Raw genomic sequence first — 18542 nt, 5'->3', positions numbered from 1 at the left:
TGTACAACATTATAAATTACATCGAGCATCCCTCGAATTCTCTTTAACTTTATGGAAAACAGTTTATTCAATAAATCCCGCAACTTCTCTCATACTGGGAAGAAAAATGATAACATGTTCAGACCTTAAAGGCAGTTAAATTTCAAATGTTTCCCCCAGACGGAGATACTCCAATATGCGTTCTATAGTTACATCGTTAGGGTAAAATAACCAAAAGTGGACACACTCTAATCAGTTTCTAGAGCTCAATTTCCCAGATTTTGTAGATTACTTTAATAGTGCTTAAAAACTTGATCTTTATCAAATTATCCATTTAAGATATCAACTCAAAACCTACGTACGTCTACGAATGGGTGGTTTAAATTGTATCTAATCATTTTCAGCATTACTTTATACACACATACCATTTATCATAATTTCAAATAATTCACAGAATCCATATAAAACTTAAGAAATCTTAGTTACTCACACAGAACTTTCAGGATCATCCACACAGGATTGGTCAGATTTTTCACATAGAACTTTTCTGACGTCCACACAGAACATCAAAAGGTTTGCCCACACAGAGTAAACCCTACCCCGCTCACACAGAACGGTCCGACTCACACAGAGTAACCCTACCCCGCTCACACAGAACGGTCCAACTCACACAGAGTAAACCTGCCCCGCTCACACAGAACGGTCCGACTCACACAGAGTAAACCTAGTGCATACCTGGCTAGCACATTTAAAATAATTGGAATTCACCACATCTGAGGGTCACTTAGACAAATCACACAGACGCACAGAATGAGGTCCTTCTTCCAATAGGGCTTCACCAAGTGCCGTGTTTCACCTAGAACACACAGACCCCCTGGCCCCTTCACCCCGACAGACCTCACCAAATCCCCACTGTGATCAATTCAGTGTCAGGAGGGCTCTTGGTCACTGGCAACCGGACAGCGCAGAGTATCTTTTGAGTCCACAAAACCCCCAGATTACTCTCCTCTGACTCGGCCCTGCTTACGCCGCCAAGGTGCCTTCCTTACAAAGGAATTCACGCTCAGAGTATAACAGGCATAATTAAAAAACTCGACTTCAAATCTGTGTGTGGTTCGCTCACCATTTTCTTTAAAAAAAAACTCAGTTCGAGATGTGGTATCCACTCGGCTCGCTTCCTCTTGGATCAAAGGTTGGTCCATCTGCTTCGTTTCCCGAAGTGTGGTTCTCCCTGAGATCCCAAGTTTAGGGGATCCCTCGTGCACGACTTATTTACCTAGATCATAGGAACGGTCACCGAGTGAAGATTCACATCCCATCCTCGTCGCCAAATGTCGTGGAAATTTCCTCTATTTACCAAATCATGGGAGCAAACCACACACACAAGTCAGAGTTAGTTATAAAAGTCCATCTTTAATTATATGAGCTCTATCACAACCCTGTGACTCTCAGATCGATTCAGTGTCTAACCATGAATTCTCTGAGAGCCCCCTTACAATGCAACTGAGTTCCTTTAATAGCAAAGACACACATAGTCAGACAGCATAGACATAACTCATCGTTCAGCTTTGTCTCCTTTCCCAAACCCAGAACCATAAACCAATCCTCCATTACAACAGGCATATATCAAATTGTCATTTAGATACAACCCACTCTAAATACAAACTCCTGGACAAACTCACGGAGAGGAGGGTGAGGCTATAGGTTAAGATAGAAACAACATAAGAGGGAGCATAGAATGATTCCAGACACTGCAACCTTCCTTTCCCCACTATGGGAAAGGTAGAGAGTGAAAGATATGTTTACACATGATGACACTTTGACCTCTCCCCTCTCAGCGGCCATGCAACTTAGTCTTGACATAGAACAGATACTGCAACCCTCACCACAGAATAACACAAAAATACCATTCTGATGAGAATTAACTTACACACATTTGATGAATATAAAACATCTTACATATGTTACCAACAAATTCTGAATCTTCCCTAACAATGGTTTCTGCAGTTTGTTTGGACGGAGCTCCAGTCATGCTGGGAAGAAAGTCTGGTTTTGGTGCGCTCGGGAAAGCAGATGCACCACACATCATTGTTACGCATTGTATTCTGCACAGGCATGCGTTGGCAACAAAAACCTTGCCTCCAAAACTGGCAGAAGTATTAAAAATTGTACTGGAATGCGTGAACTATGTGCGAACTAGTGCTCTGAAGCACCGCATCTTCAGTGAGTTGTGTAAAAAAATGGGCTCTGAATTCGAGGTACTTCTGTACCATTCTAACGTTCGGTGGTTATCCCGGGGACAGGTGCTGAATCATGTTTTTGCCGTGCGTGTGGAATTAGCCCTGTGTTTGCAAGAGCACCAACATTGTCATGCAGATTGCTTCAAAAATTCTGAGTTCATTCTCATTTTAGCGTACATGGCTGATATCTTCGCAGCTCTCAATCATCTCAATCAAAAGATGCAGGGCGGTGGAGTCAACATCATCGAAGCGGAGGAAAACCTGAAGGCTTTTCAAAAAAAGCTACCGTTATGGAAACGACGAACAGAGAACGATAACTTCGCAAACTTTCCCCTGCTGGACGACTGTGTAAGTAAGATCGAAGATGTACCTGGAATCGGAGACATTTCTGTACCCGCGGAACTGAAGCAAGCAATTGCCACGCACTTCGATGAGCTTGCAAAGTCTCTCGCCGGATACTTCCCTACAAGAGAGTCATATCCAGCATGGGTGAGACAGCCGTTCACGTTTAGTGTTGAGACAACAGATGTCAATGATGAATACCTCGATGAAATCATTGAAATTCAGCAGAGCCAGGTTCAACAGCAACTCTTCAGAACAACAACGCTTTCAACGTTTTGGTGTCAACAAATGGTAACGTACCCTGTTATTGCTAAGAAAGCTCTGGAGATTTTCATACCGTTTGTTACAACATATCTTTGCGAGCAATCCTTTTCAACGATGCTGGACATAAAAATGAAGAAAAGGAACAGACTTAGTTGCGAAAATGACATGAGTGCCATTTGCCAAGGTGAAGCCGCGCATTTCTGAACTGGTCTCTGAAAGGCAACAGCAGAATTTGCAGTAAATATTCATTATTATGTTTTTGTTTTTGTGTGAAAATCATGTTTTGATGATTTTGTTCTTTGAAACAGTGATGTTGATGCACGGTTAATTTTGTGCACCAGTAAAATATATACGTTATGTTTTGAATTGGAAAAAAATCTTATTTTATTTTTCCAATTAAGGGTTCGGTGAATGCTCATATGAAACTGGTGGGGTTCAGTACCTCCAACAAGGTTAAGAACCACTGCCCTAGTTACTGCCCTGATTACACAGATGGCTTCATCAACAACGGTAATGTTGCAATGTTATGCCCGGTTTGATAAACTAGTAGGTTAATTACACAGCCTAACAGATACAAGCAGTAGTCATTTTGGTTGTGAAGTGCATTATCAAAAAGCTTTGTCCTTTCTTTATAACAAAATGCAGTTCATCACTTGGCTGTCTAGTATATCACCCTGTCACAGTCAACCCCAGCTCATAAGATGAGGAAGTACATTGTTTATGAGTATTGCCTGCTGCAGTTGTCCGAGATGTCCAGTTTTCAGCCAAACATGCAACATAGAGAAGACCAGCAAGAGGACCCTCAGCATCACGCAGACATGCCCTTTCTGTGAGCATTCCTATAAATGGACAGGGAGGACACTTGAATCAGGTTGGTGACATTTGACCTGGTAAAAGGTCAAAACAGTTTCGAGTTTTGTCCCAATTTACCTTCATAATCGAGCCTGGTGGAACCAGCCTGATTGCTACGTTTCCCATTTGATTTAATTTTACTTCACATATCATGATATCTGAAGTGAAATAGAAAGGTGAACGCATGAAGTTGGTCCCTCTCTGTTCGGACGGCGTTCGGCAGTCGAAGTCACCAACCTTCTAGCCATCGCAGATCCACTTTTCATTTTCTATTGGGTTTGTCTTGTCTTCCATCACACCTGGTTCCAATTCCATCAATTCCATGTTGTGTATTTAACCCTCTGTTCCCCCCCATGTCCTTGTCCGTAATTGTTTCTTGTAGTGCTTATGCAACGGTATGCTGGTATTTACCGGGTTTTGTATTGTATTGTATTGTTTTGTATTGTATTTACCATTTATTTGTATTGTTCTGTTGACGGTGGTTTATGGATATTAAACGACACTGTTGTAAATCAGTTTTCGCTCTCCTGCGCCTGACTTCTCTGCCTCCAGTATGCACCTCACTACATATCTAGCTGTTCTGGTGGAAAAAAAACTGCACTCCAGTAGTAAAGTTAGCAGGGCAAATTTAAATAAATGGCCCTAATGCTGCAAAATAATGTAGTTCTAAAACCAAGAAAACAATATATAATCTGCCTGCTCCTTGAAGAAACTCATTTGAATGGAATAATGTCGTAAAGAGGCTAAAAAAGAACTATTCACTATCTCAATGCCGGCCTCGTTGTAGACCTTGAACACCTTCTCGATGGCGTTGACGTACGCAGCCGTCCGCAGGTCCAGACCCAGGTTGTACTTACTGGCCGTACGCATGATTTGCTGCAGGGGGACAAAAACACACAAACACTAGTTAGATACCAGTTACACTGGCAAAACCAGTCACACACACTGACACAAACATACACAGACACATGGTGGTGTGATTGAGAGGTGCCCCGGGCCAGGGCGGGGGCATTGTCATTATCACAGTCTGTCTCATAGAGAACATATGATTAAATTCTAGGATCTGACTCATCGGCACTAACCTCACCAACACACGCAGACACACACACACACAGACCCACACGTGTACGCACACTCACACTCTTACCCTGGCAGATCTCTCCATGGTGTAGGCCAGCCCAGAGTGAACAATATCCTTCTCAGAAGCACCCTGGAGTGGAGAGAGGAAGGAAAGATGTGTTACCAAACTGCCAACACACTACATCACTTCCATACCACATAGTTTGTGTGTGTGTGTGTGTGTGTGTGTGTGTGTGTGTGTGTGTGTGTGTGTGTGTGTGTGTGTGTGTGTGTGTGTGTGTGTGTGTGTGTGTGTGTGTGTGTGTGTGTGTGTGTGTGTGTGTGCTCACAGCGACTCTGGTCTGGAAGTCAGCAGTGGGAACAACAGGGATCGGTCCTCCCTGCTTTCCAAACTCTCCTGAATGGACACAGAGACAGCGAGGGATTGAGAGATAAATAGTTAGATGGCAATGTAGCAATGTAACATGATCATTGGCAACCATCGTATTTTCAAGTATATCCAGTCGATCAACATTCATCCCTGAAGTTTCATCTGGGTTCACTCACGCATTTCAGATTAGTATTGTTATCTTTTCTTCAAAACCTGAACGTCAGAAAGGCGTATCTGTCTATCTGGCACGTCACCTTAATGTAACCTACGTTATATACGAGAGTGGCCAGCGGACATATCACCAGTTACACTTCTTTCACAGTCATCTTTTCAGTTGTCCTTACAACTCTGAAAACACGGAGACCATTTCCTAGAGAGGACACAGTACTGTATCTCCTGCTACACAGAGGTTGTTAAAGGAAGAGGAAAAGTCTTCAGAACTGAACGAACACAGATCTTCTACAGACAGAGAGACGAGATCAGAAAGCGGACACACAGCTCCAGAGTGAGTACAGATGAAAGACTTCCAATATTAGTCAAGGAAATACACGGCCCTGCTCCTAATATTTAACTTGGCTATTTTGTGAAAGAGAATATGTTGTTAATGAGTGACCTAGATAATAAATACATTAACATTCATCTTTATTACAGGTGGTAGTAAACAAACAGTCAAAGGAAATCTAGTCGCCACATCTAGAAATGGCAGAGGTAAAACAACGGAACAATTTGCCCCCCCTCATCCCCTACCCTGAGGGGATGACAGATAAAAAAAGAGAAAAGAAAAAAGTTTTGCATGAAAATCCAGAGACTTTATATCGTGATGAAAGAAAAAATGCTCCATGCGACCTCATTTTCTACACAACAAACGGTTCTACATGGGAAGAGGAAATACTGAAACACTATTTTACAGGAAATCAGTGGGATGAAAGACCTAAGGAATATTTCAAACAACTGAAAACGAAGGCAGGCACTATAAATGTGTATGATACTGGGATAATCATGGTGCAGGATAATAGTGAGACGTTAAAGATATTCCCAAATGATTTCCCAGCCTTGAGCGAGAGAGTGAGAAAGAGTGTCGAGGCGAGTGAGCATGTCTTGAAGAAAACGGCAGAGCTAGGCATTGAGGAAAGAGGAGAGCAGAGGAAAAGAGAGAGCGAGGACATAAAAGAGGAAGACATAAAAGAGGAAGACATAAAAGAGGAAGACATAAAAGAGGAAGACATAAAACAGGAAGACATAAAAGAGGAAGACATAAAGGGTGAAATAAAGGAAGAGGTGGAAGGAGGAAAAGGGAAGCACTGAACATTCCAGGGCAGATCAGAAGAGAAACATTATTTTACGGGATGTATAATTTGATGAACAGTAATGCTAAAGCCTGCTGTTCCTCTCACCTTATTATTTGAATGTTGTATCTTTTACCTTTTAATGTGTGCTTTTTATTGAGCTTGTGTGAAAAATGCATTCATAAGTGCTCACCATCATCATTATCTTGCTTTGGTTATAGTTGATCACTTTCCCAATGATAAAGGTGCTTAAAGCAAAAAGGTGGTGGTCCCTGTGAATTTCCCCAGCAATATGTGTTTCATTTTGTTTCAAAACGTGTGTTCTAAAATGTATCAAGATTTTTGAAATGCAATTCTAATAAAGTGTGATTTAACAAGTGTCAGGACGTACTACATATACAGTACCCTGCCCCCATATCCCAATTTTTGCCACCTGTAAGTGAGAAACCTACATGCCAAGTACTGACCGTGTATTGTGTTCCCTGTGGTTAAAGAACAGAGCAGAAGCGCTGAACTCTGTTCAGAACTCAGACCTACAGGTTATGGAACATTTGCTCTTTTAGTATTTCTGCAGTATGTTTCCTCAAGGTGAAGGCTTCCCACTTCTATGTCAAAGATAATGCAACAAAAACACTTTAGTGAATACTACAGTAATGTGCCCAAAAACACAACAGTAAACAGAATTATCTGTGTAGGTCACACTACTTCTCAAAAGCGCGTCACCTGTTTTTCCAAACAGTGAGTGTCGAAGGGGCACTGGCACTCTGGATCAGATCAAATGGTGGTTGTCACGTGCCGAAAAAACAGACTTTAGAGTGAAACGTTTACTTACAAGCCGGGAAACCATTTTATTAAAGAGTGACTGTCCCTGTAAAGCAAGTAACTCTTTGAAAACAGCTTATGTGGCATCGATATGAGTCAGAAACCTTTTGACTACAAAGGGGCCTCCTGAGTGGCGCAGTGGTGTAAGACACTGCATTGCAGTGCTATAGGTGTCACTACAGACCCGGGTTCGATCCCGGGCTGTCAAAGCCGGCCACGACCAGGAGACCCATGATGCAGCTCTCAGTCGTCCATGTTAGGGGTGGATTTGGCCAGCCTAAATGTTCTTCTCCCATTGCCCTCTAGCGAATCTTTGTGGCGGGCACACGCACACTGACTGGGGTTGCCAGTTGTACGGTGTGGCGCTTGACCTTTGACTCTCCCGAGTCCGTACGGGAGTTGCAGCAATGAAACAAGACTACCAATTGGCGGTAAAAATGTAAATGGAAACATTTTTGTCATAAAGTCAGTCCCGTCTAAAACTGAGTTAAATTAAAGTTGGGTTTGGATTACAATTATGTCAACAAATCATGCCCCCTTTGGACAAGCTCCACCTGCAAATCACCCCTCCGCCCACTTGGCTTCCCTTCATTGAAAGGCGCTCTATTGTTTCATAGCCCATAAAACATTCAAAGGATCACGGGCCCGATACAGATTGACCATTCGTCCACAGCCAAAGTTCTATGATTGACATGCTCTGCTGAAGGACCCCATTTAGTATGCAGAATAGGTGCTTGGAGTTCGTCTCCCAATTATGCAGCAGTAACGCTAGCTTGGTCTGCAACGACCGGTAGTGGTCAGTATAACCAGAGATACTGAAATATAATGACTTCTGGTATAACTTAGCTAATGCCGTTAAATAACGTTATTGCTGGTTATGTAGGTAACCATATTATTTGATAAAGTGAGGCAGGCTAGTTAATGTTAGCCTACAAGGCAGATTTGCAAGTTAGTTCGTAGCTCACACAAGTGTTTTCTTTATCGTTTACTGCAAAACAAAATAATGGATTCAGTTAATGGTAGTTAACTTATGTCTGAGTCTGACTGATAGAGTGAACTAGGAGCAACAACCCGTAATGGTGTCACCAGCCTGAATCTGATCCAATCTGGAGCTACAGTCAGTCTACATCTGTAAAGCATAGACTTAGGGTGTAATTTGTTACCACACCTATAAAGTCAGAATCGTCTATAGCTTAAAAATGTATGATAACAACATTTTCGTGTGTTTTAAGATTAGGGTTAGGTTTAAAATCACATTTTAATCTGGCATAGGCATCCCGCTAGTGGGACACCTGTCAACAAATTCCTGTGAAATTGGAGGGCGCGCAATTCAAATAAATAATCATAACAATTATGGATATTAAACATTTGGTACATACAAGTATCTTATATCTGTTAAAAGCTTAAATTCTTGTTAATCTAACTGCATCGTCTGATTTACAATAGGATGTACAGTGAAAGCATACCATGCGATTGTTTGAGGATGGCGCCCCACATCAACATATTTTTTCTACCAGCACAGGCTTCATAAAATCACAAATAGCAATTAAATAATCACTTACTACTTGAAAATCTTCCTCTGTTTGCAATCCAAAAGGGTCTCAGCTACAACATGCATGGTCGTTTTGTTATATAAAATCCTTCTTTATATCCCTAAAAAGTTAGTTTAGTTGGGGCCATTGATTTGAGTAATCAACTCGTTCAACATGCAGACAAAAGAAACCAAAAAGCTACCGCTAAACTTTGTTAAAACAAGTAAAACAAAGTTTCTATTTAAGCCTCAGGTACCTTACAATGTAACTAAACTATAATATTTCATACAGAAAGAAGTATGTTCAATAGAAAAGTAAAATTAGCAAGTGCACGTCCTCTTCGTCGCGCGCCCACAGACTGATTTCTTACTGTGATTCCCGGTTCCAAAACTCCAAATTCTTCCTGGTTTGGGAAGAAACAAGCCTGAAACCTTGAACAAAGACTTGACATCTAGTGGAAGCCATAAAAATTGCAATCTGGGAGCCGGGTTTAACATTGTTCCTATAGGTTGTAATGGAAGAGCATGGGATCTCAAAACCACAAGAAATTCTGGTTGGTTTTTCTTTGAATTTTCTCCTACCATATCAATTGTGTTATAGTCTCATGCATTATTTTAACATTTCTACAAACTTCAAAGTGTTTTCTATCCAATGCTACCAATTATATGCATATCCTGGCTTCTGAGCCTGAGTAACAGGCAGTTTATTTTGGGCACGTCAGTCAGACAGGAAGTGGAGAAAATAGGGGCCTATCCCTAATTAAGAAGAGTAATTGTAGAAATAGGCAGGCTTTATGACTTTGTGGCTATGGTAACTAGTGACGACCTAGAATTAGCTTGACCCTAGTTACTGTGCCCTGATTACACAGATGGCTTCATCAACAACGGTAATGTATGTTATGCCCGGTTTGATAAACTAGTAGGTTAATTACACAGCCTAACAGATACAAGCAGTAGTCATTTTGGTTGTGAAGTGCATTATCAAAAAGCTTTGTCCTTTCTTTATAACAAAATGCAGTTCATCACTTGGCTGTCTAGTATATCACCCTGTCACAGTCAACCCCAGCTCATAAGATGAGGAAGTACATTGTTTATGAGTATTGCCTGCTGCAGTTGTCCGAGATGTCCAGTTTTCAGCCAAACATGCAACATAGAGAAGACCAGCAAGTGAACCCTCAGCATCACGCAGACATGCCTTCGCTGTGAGCACTTGAATCAGGTTGGTGACATTTGACCTGGTCATAGGTCAAAACAGTTTCGAGTTTTGTTCCAATTTACCTTTGTAACGGTTTTCTGTATGTGAAGGAGAGTCGGACCAAAATGCGGCATGTCTATTGCAATCCATGTTTAATGAAGTAACACACTAAACACAAACACTATCAAAACAATAAACTTAACGAAAACCGAAACAGCCTATACTTGTGTAACCTAACACAGAACAATGACATCAGGACACTAAGGACAATCACCCACGACAAACTCAAAGAATATGGCTGCCTAAATATGGTTCCCAATCAGAGACAACGATAAACACCTGCCTCTGATTGAGAACCACTTCAGACAGCCATAGACTTAGCTAGAACACCCCACTAGCTACAATCCCCATACATACACACCACATACAAAAACCCATGCCACACCCTGGCCTGACCAAATAAATAAAGATAAACACAAAATACTTTGACCAGGGTGTGACAGAACCCCCCCCCTAAGGTGCGGACTCCCGAACGCACCTCAAAACAATAGGGAGGGTCCGGGTGGGCGTCTGTCCATGGTGGCGGCTCCGGCGCGGGACGTGGACCCCACTCAATCCATGTCTTAGTCCCTTCTCCTCGCGTCCCTGGATAGTCCACCCTCGCCGCCGACCATGGCCTAGTAGTCCTCACCCAGAACCCCACTGGACTGAGGAGCAGATCGGGACTGAGGGGCAGCTCGGGACTGAGGCAGCTCGGAACTGAGGGGAAGCTCAGGAGTGAGAGGAAGCTCAGGCAGGTTGATGAATCTACCAGATCCTGGCTGACTGGCAGATCTGGAAGAGTCTGGTCGACTGGCAGATCTGGAAGAGTCTGGTCGACTGGCAGATCTGGAAGAGTCTGGTCGACTGGCAGATCTGGAAGAGTCTGGTCGACTGGCAGATCTGGAAGAGTCTGGTCGACTGGCAGATCTGGAAGAGTCTGGTCGACTGGCAGATCTGGAAGAGTCTGGTCGACTGGCAGATCTGGAAGAGTCTGGTCGACTGGCAGATCTGGAAGAGTCTGGTCGACTGGCAGATCTGGGAGAGTCTGGTCGACTGGCAGATCTGGGAGAGTCTGGTCGACTGGCAGATCTGGGAGAGTCTGGTCGACTGGCAGATCTGGGAGAGTCTGGTCGACTGGCAGATCTGGGAGAGTCTGGTCGACTGGCAGATCTGGGAGAGTCTGGTCGACTGGCAGATCTGGGAGAGTCTGGTCAACTGGCAGCTCTGGCTGCTCCATGCTGACTGGCTGCTCCATGCTGACTGGCAGCTCTGGCTGCTCCATGCTGACTGGCTGCTCCATGCTGACTGGCAGCTCTGGCTGCTCCATGCTGACTGGCTGCTCTGGCTGCTCCATGCTGACTGGCTGCTCCATGCTGACTGGCTGCTCCATGCTGACTGGCGGCCCTGGCTGCTCCGTGCTGACTGGCGGCCCTGGCTGCTCCATGCTGACTGGCGGCCCTGGCGGCTCCTTGCAGACTGGCAGCTCTGGCGGCTCCTTGCAGACTGGCAGCTCTGGCGGCTCCTTGCAGACTGGCAGCTCTGGCGGCATCCTGCAGACAGGCAGCTCTGGCGGCATCCTGCAGACAGGCAGCTCTGGCGGCTCCTTGCAGACTGGCAGCTCTATGCAGACTGGCAGCTCCTTGCAGACTGACAGCTCCTTGCAGACTGACAGCTCCTTGCAGACTGACAGCTCCTTGCTAACTGGCAGCTCTATGCTAACTGGCAGCTCTATGCTAACTGGCAGCTCTATGCTAACTGGCAGCTCTATGCTAACTGGCAGCTCTGAACAGGCGGGAGACTCCGGCAGCGCTGTAGAGAAGGAAGGCTCTAACAGCGCTAAACAGGCGGGAGACTCCGACAGCGCTGGAGAGGAGGAGGGCTCCGACAGCGCTGGACAGGCGAGGCGCACTGTAGGCCTGATGCGTGGAGCTGGCACTGGTGGTACTGGGCCGAGGACACGCACAGGAAGCCTGGTGCGGGGAGCTGCTACCGGAGGGCTGGGGTGAGGAGGTGGTACTGGGTAGACCGGACCGTGCAGGCGCACTGGAGCTCTTGAGCACCGAGCCTGCCCAACCTTACCTGGTTGAATGCTCACGGTCGCCCTGCCAGTGCGGCGAGGTGGAATAGCCCGCACTGGGCTATGCAGGCGAACCGGAGACACCGAGCGCAAGGCTGGTGCCATGTAAGCCGGCCCAAGGAGACGCACTGGGGACCAGCTGCGTAGAGCCGGCTTCATGGCATTAGGCTCGACGCTCAATCTAGCCCGGCCGACACGCGGAGCTGGAATATACCGCACCGGGCTATGCACCCGCACTGGAGACACCGTGCGCACCACTGCATAACACAGTGCCTGTCCGGTCTCTCTAGCCCCCCGGTAAGCACAGGGAGTCTGCCCAGGTCTCCTACCTGGCGTAGCCATACTCCCTGTTAGCCCCCCCCCAAGAAATTTTTGGGGCTGCCTCTCAGGCTTCCATCCGCTACGTCGAGCTGCCTCCTCATATCTGCGCCTCTCAGCTTTCGCAGCCTCCAGTTCTTCCTTGGGGCGGCAATATTCTCCAGGCTGAGCCCAGGGTCCTTTACCGTCCAGTTCTTCCTCCCATGTCCATTTCTCCAGGTGGTGCAGCCTCTCCCACTGCAGCTGCTGCTGCTCCTGCTGCTGCTGCCTCTGTTCCTTCTCCTGCTGCACCTTGGTGCGGCTACACTCCCCTGGTTTAGCCCAGGGTCCTCTCCCGTCGAGGATTTCCTCCCATGTCCAGAAATCCTTACTGCGCATCTCCTCGCGCTGCTCCTGCCTGTTGACACGCTGCTTGGTCCTTTTGTGTTGGGTGATTCTGTAACGGTTTTCTGTATGTGAAGGAGAGTCGGACCAAAATGCGGCATGTCTATTGCAATCCATGTTTAATGAAGTAACACACTAAACACAAACACTATCAAAACAATAAACTTAACGAAAACCGAAACAGCCTATACTTGTGTAACCTAACACAGAACAATGACATCAGGACACTAAGGACAATCACCCACGACAAACTCAAAGAATATGGCTGCCTAAATATGGTTCCCAATCAGACAACGATAAACACCTGCCTCTGATTGAGAACCACTTCAGACAGCCATAGACTTAGCTAGAACACCCCACTAGCTACAATCCCCATACATACACACCACATACAAAAACCCATGCCACACCCTGGCCTGACCAAATAAATAAAGATAAACACAAAATACTTTGACCAGGGTGTGACAACCTTCATAATTGTTATGAGAATTTTGTTCTCAATGTTCTTAAACTGTACTTAAATTAAACTACTCAGTCTGCAACCCAGAGTTTGTAAGATTTTGGTTGAATGAAACAGACAGAATCCCAGTTTACAATAGTCAACATTTTTATACACGAGAGCTCTAACATCATACAATGGTTATATACCTCATATTTGGTCATAACTGCCCCCCCTCTTCTCCTAACACTGTCAATACTATTTACCAGTCTTCTCCTACACATACATTGCTTATCATATCCTGCAACATGTTACATCATCTACTGCAAGCCTAATGGTTTTTCCCCTCCCTGGGTGGGGAGGCCTCTTTTCCTGTTATCAGTTTCACAGTGGTCACAAGTTGTCTGTTGACAGTTCCTCTTTTCCTATGCACACACACACACTGTCTCAACTACATTGCTAAATAGTAAAGTCTTAACTTATCCAAAGCACACACATTAAAGAATTCTAGTCGTATGATTACAAATACATTTCCCTCCACTATACAGTGACAGGGTGGAATACATTTAGTCATTATCTTAACATCCCCTTAAACATATAAATCATATACATTTCTATATCAATAATCTAGCCTGGTCTAACCAGCCTGATTGTTACGTTTCCCATTTCATTTCACTTCAGATATGGGGATAGGTGAAGGTGAACACATAGATCAGATTAGTTCCACCAGGCTAATCATAAACACCATTGATAATGTGCTCTGTGTGTGTGTTTGTTTGTGCGTGAACGACCAGTATCTTTGATCAGGGGCCAGAAGCTTATCTACACTGCCATGCCCATCAATAGGGCGCTGGCAAAGACCTTACCTCCAGTCTCACCTCTGGCCTACTCACAATGGTCGTCAATGGGGAGACCAGAATTAGGTAGGTTTAGTCTGACCTGTTCAAACTTCAACATTGTATATGTTTGTTTGTCAGATATCACCTATCCTAACTGCCATTGGTAATAGAACAGTGACTGTGTACTGTTTGTGTTCACAAATGCATCTCCGGAGCCAGCACTTGGAGACTTGCAAGATGGAGTCCAGACTGACAGACAGGCTTGATATTGATGTCTCTAAATGGAGAGAGACCTGGCACTAGTCAATAACATAGTACTAGACAAAACTATTTTAAATGTTTTATTATTGAATTGAATGGTATTAGTCAAAATGGAGAGAGAGAAACCTTGTGTATTCTGCACCAGGGTCAGGGAACTCCTGTTGTATACAGGACACCAGGGTCAGGGAACTCCTGTTGTATACAGGACACCAGGGTCAGGGAACTCCTGTTGTATACAGGACACCAGGGTCAGGGAACTCCTGTTGTATACAGGACACCAGGGTCAGGGAACTCCTGTTGTATACAGGACACCAGGGTCAGGGAACTCCTGTTGTATACGGGACACCAGGGTCAGGGAACTCCTGTTGTATACAGGACACCAGGGTCAGGGAACTCCTGTTGTATACAGGACACCAGGGTCAGGGAACTCCTGTTGTATACAGGACACCAGGGTCAGGGAACTCCTGTTGTATACAGGACACCAGGGTCAGGGAACTCCTGTTGTATACAGGACACCAGGGTCAGGGAACTCCTGTTGTATACAGGACACCAGGGTCAGGGAACTCCTGTTGTATACAGGACACCAGGGTCAGGGAACTCCTGTTGTATACAGGACACCAGGGTCAGGGAACTCCTGTTGTATACAGGACACCAGGGTCAGGGAACTCCTGTTGTATACAGGACACCAGGGTCAGGGAACTCCTGTTGTATACAGGACACCAGGGTCAGGGAACTCCTGTTGTATACAGGACACCAGGGTCAGGGAACTCCTGTTGTATACAGGACACCAGGGTCAGGGAACTCCTGTTGTATACAGGACACCAGGGTCAGGGAACTCCTGCTGTATACAGGACACCAGGGTCAGGGAACTCCTGTTGTATACAGGACACCAGGGTCAGGGAACTCCTGTTGTATACGGGACACCAGGGTCAGGGAACTCCTGTTGTATACGGGACACCAGGGTCAGGGAACTCCTGTTGTATACAGGACACCAGGGTCAGGGAACTCCTGTTGTATACGGGACACCAGCGTCAGGGAACTCCTGTTGTAGCAGTGTGAAGCGCAATTGAGTTTGCATCATCTGTGGATCTGTTGGGGCGGTATGCGAATTAGGGTGGGTACATGGTGTCAAGGATGATGGTGTTAATTTGTGCCATGACCAGCCTTGTAAAACACTTCATGATTACAGATGTGACTGCTACGGGGATGATAGTCATTCAGGCAGATTGTCAATGATCTTGAGTGGCAGGCTTGTCGCATTCAGATTCATCCTCCCACGGGCCATTCCCAGAGGGCCATGGCTACTGGGTGAGGATGGCAAATCTCTGCGTACGCTTGGGTCAGAAGATCCCTGCGTAACGGTGGTTACCAGGACTGGTTGTAAAGCAGGAAAGTGATCTCTGCTAAACAGGGCACCCCTGGTCATCGAGGGGCTCGAAGATGAGGGATAAGCCTGTTACATCACTCTGCTAAGAGTCAGGGGTACCAGGCAGAGGGGAGAGAGAAAGCGTAGGGCATCACCCTTAACTCTACCTACTGTACGTGTACATACTACCTCAACTAACCGGTGCCCCCACACATTGACTCTGTACCGGCACCCCCCTGTATATATTGTTATTGTTTTACTGCTGCTCTTTCATTACTTGTTTCTTTTATTCTTATCTTTAAAAAAAACTGCACTGTTGGTTAGGGGCACGTAAGTAGACAGTACAACAGTACCTGTTGTACTCGGCACATGATTAATAAAATGTTATTTTAAAGTGCCTTGCGAAAGTATTCGGCCCCCTTGAACTTTGCGACCTTTTGCCACATTTCAGGCTTCAAACATAAAGATATAAAACTATATTTTTTTGTGAAGAATCAACAACAAGTGGGACACAATCATGTAGTGGAACAACATTTATTGGATATTTCAAACTTTTTTAACAAATCAAAAAGTGAAAAATTGGGCGTGCAAAATTATTCAGCCCCTTTACTTTCAGTGCAGCAAACTCTCTCCAGAAGTTCAATGAGGATCTCTGAATGATCCAATGTTGACCTAAATGACTAATGATGATAAATACAATCCACCTGTGTGTAATCAAGTCTCCGTATAAATGCACCTGCACTGTGATAGTCTCAGAGGTCCGTTAAAAGCGCAGAGAGCATCATGAAGAACAAGGAACACACCAGGCAGGTCCGAGATACTGTTGTGAAGAAGTTTAAAGCCGGATTTGGATACAAAAAGATTTCCCAAGCTTTAAACATCCCAAGGAGCACTGTGCAAGCGATAATATTGAAATGGAAGGAGTATCAGACCACTGCAAATCTACCAAGACCTGGCCGTCCCTCTAAACTTTCAGCTCATACAAGGAGAAGACTGATCAGAGATGCAGCCAAGAGGCCCATGATCACTCTGGATGAACTGCAGAGATCTACAGCTTAGGTGGGAGACTCTGTCCATAGGACAACAATCAGTCGTATATTGCACAAATCTGGCCTTTATGGAAGAGTGGCAAGAAGAAAGCCATTTCTTAATGATATCCATAAAAAGTGTTGTTTAAAGTTTGCCACAAGCCACCTGGGAGACACACCAAACATGTGGAAGAAGGTGCTCTGGTCAGATGAAACCAAAATTGAACTTTTTGGCAACAATGCAAAACGTTATGTTTGGCGTAAAAGCAACACAGCTGAACTCATCATCCCCACTGTCAAACATGGTGGTGGCAGCATCACGGTTTGGGCCTGCTTTTCTTCAGCAGGGACAGGGAAGATGGTTAAAATTGATGGGAAGATGGATGGAGCCAAATACAGGACCATTCTGGAAGAAAACCTGATGGAGTCTGCAAAAGACTTGAGACTGGGACGGAGATTTGTCTTCCAACAAGACAATGATCCAAAACATAAAGCAAAATCTACAATGGAATGGTTCAAAAATAAACATATCCAGGTGTTAGAATGGCCAAGTCAAAGTCCAGACCTGAATCCAATCGAGAATCTGTGGAAAGAACTGAAAACTGCTGTTCACAAATGCTCTCCATCCAACCTCACTGAGCTCGAGCTGTTTTGCAAGGAGGAATGGGAAAAAATGTCAGTCTCTCGATGTGCAAAACTGATAGAGACATACTCCAAGCGACTTACAGCTGTAATCGCAGCAAAAGGTGGCGCTACAAAGTATTAACTTAAGGGGGCTGAATAATTTTGCACGCCCAATTTTTCAGTTTTTGATTTGTTAAAAAAGTTTGAAATATCCAATAAATGTCGTTCCACTTCATGATTGTGTCCCACTTGTTGTTGATTCTTCACAAAAAAATACAGTTTTATATCTTTATGTTTGAAGCCTGAAATGTGGCAAAAGGTCGCAAAGTTCAAGGGGGCCGAATACTTTCGCAAGGCACTGTATTTGACAGGGTGTGCCAGCGCTTCCATCCCTACTGGTGCGTTTATCACTGTGTAGGGATGGAGTCTCCAAAAACATTCATAGAGTTGACGCTTCAAACAATTTGTCTCTTGATTCAGTCTGGATAGATGCAGAGAGCAGGCTCTCAGAAGTTGGTAATGTGCCAGCGCACGCGAGTCATGCCCACTGCTAGGGGAGCAGAGAGTGTGTCCCAGTTAACTGCCCGAGGCCTATGAGCATAGTGTTTCTTGCAAAGCATGCTTGATTCTCTTGGACCTCGCCCCTAGAAAGTGGCCACAGGCATTGGCTATTCTGTGTCACCGAACAGGGCTTTGCAGGAGAGAGCGGCTCTAAATCCTAACATTAACACTTATCCTAACCCTAAATGTAATCCTTGCCCTTACGCTAACCTTAAGGGGAGAGAGTTTTAACTTGGATGGCACAAAAACTACCGAATGTTAGGTGAACTGGGCCAGAGAGCCAAACTAGCAGTGTGGCAGGCCGCTAGAGCGTTATGCCTAGGTTAGCAGCAGTGTTGACTGGACACTTGAACTTGTGGCGAAATCGCTGCCACTTAAAGAGCGCATCAGCAGTAAGGAAGGAGGAAATAAAGACTCTCTTTGGGGAGGAGCTCTTGGTTGGCGCGACAGTTTGATTGTGTGTGCTATGCTGCAGAAGTTTGTTTTATTTTCAGCGTGTGTAGTTTATAAAGTGTTTAACTCAATCATCGGTGTGACAGCTCTAGGTCGTGGTTGTTATCGTATGGTTGTTATCCTATGGGACCTCGCCGGTTATGGATCGCATGGATTAGTAGCAACATTGTTGCGAAGTTTTGACATACA

At 45.0% G+C, this 18542-nt stretch overlaps 1 protein-coding gene across 1 annotated transcript in view; it reads right to left on the bottom strand.

The window, feature by feature from the left end:
* Positions 1-4446: 4446 nt before the first annotated feature.
* The window catches only part of gdh03 (glutamate dehydrogenase 3), a gene marked incomplete at its 3' end in the record, with an annotated part of 144420 nt that continues 130324 nt past the window's right edge, over positions 4447-18542 (bottom strand). Inside the window, 1 exon segment of the mRNA NM_001172531.1 lies at positions 4447-4553. Coding sequence (NP_001166002.1) covers positions 4447-4553 — 107 coding nt within the window.

Source organism: Oncorhynchus mykiss, chromosome 20, assembly GCF_013265735.2.
Source record: "Oncorhynchus mykiss isolate Arlee chromosome 20, USDA_OmykA_1.1, whole genome shotgun sequence".
NCBI classification, from domain to species: Eukaryota; Metazoa; Chordata; class Actinopteri; order Salmoniformes; family Salmonidae; genus Oncorhynchus; species Oncorhynchus mykiss.
This window is presented reverse-complemented; position numbering and strand designations above follow the sequence as displayed.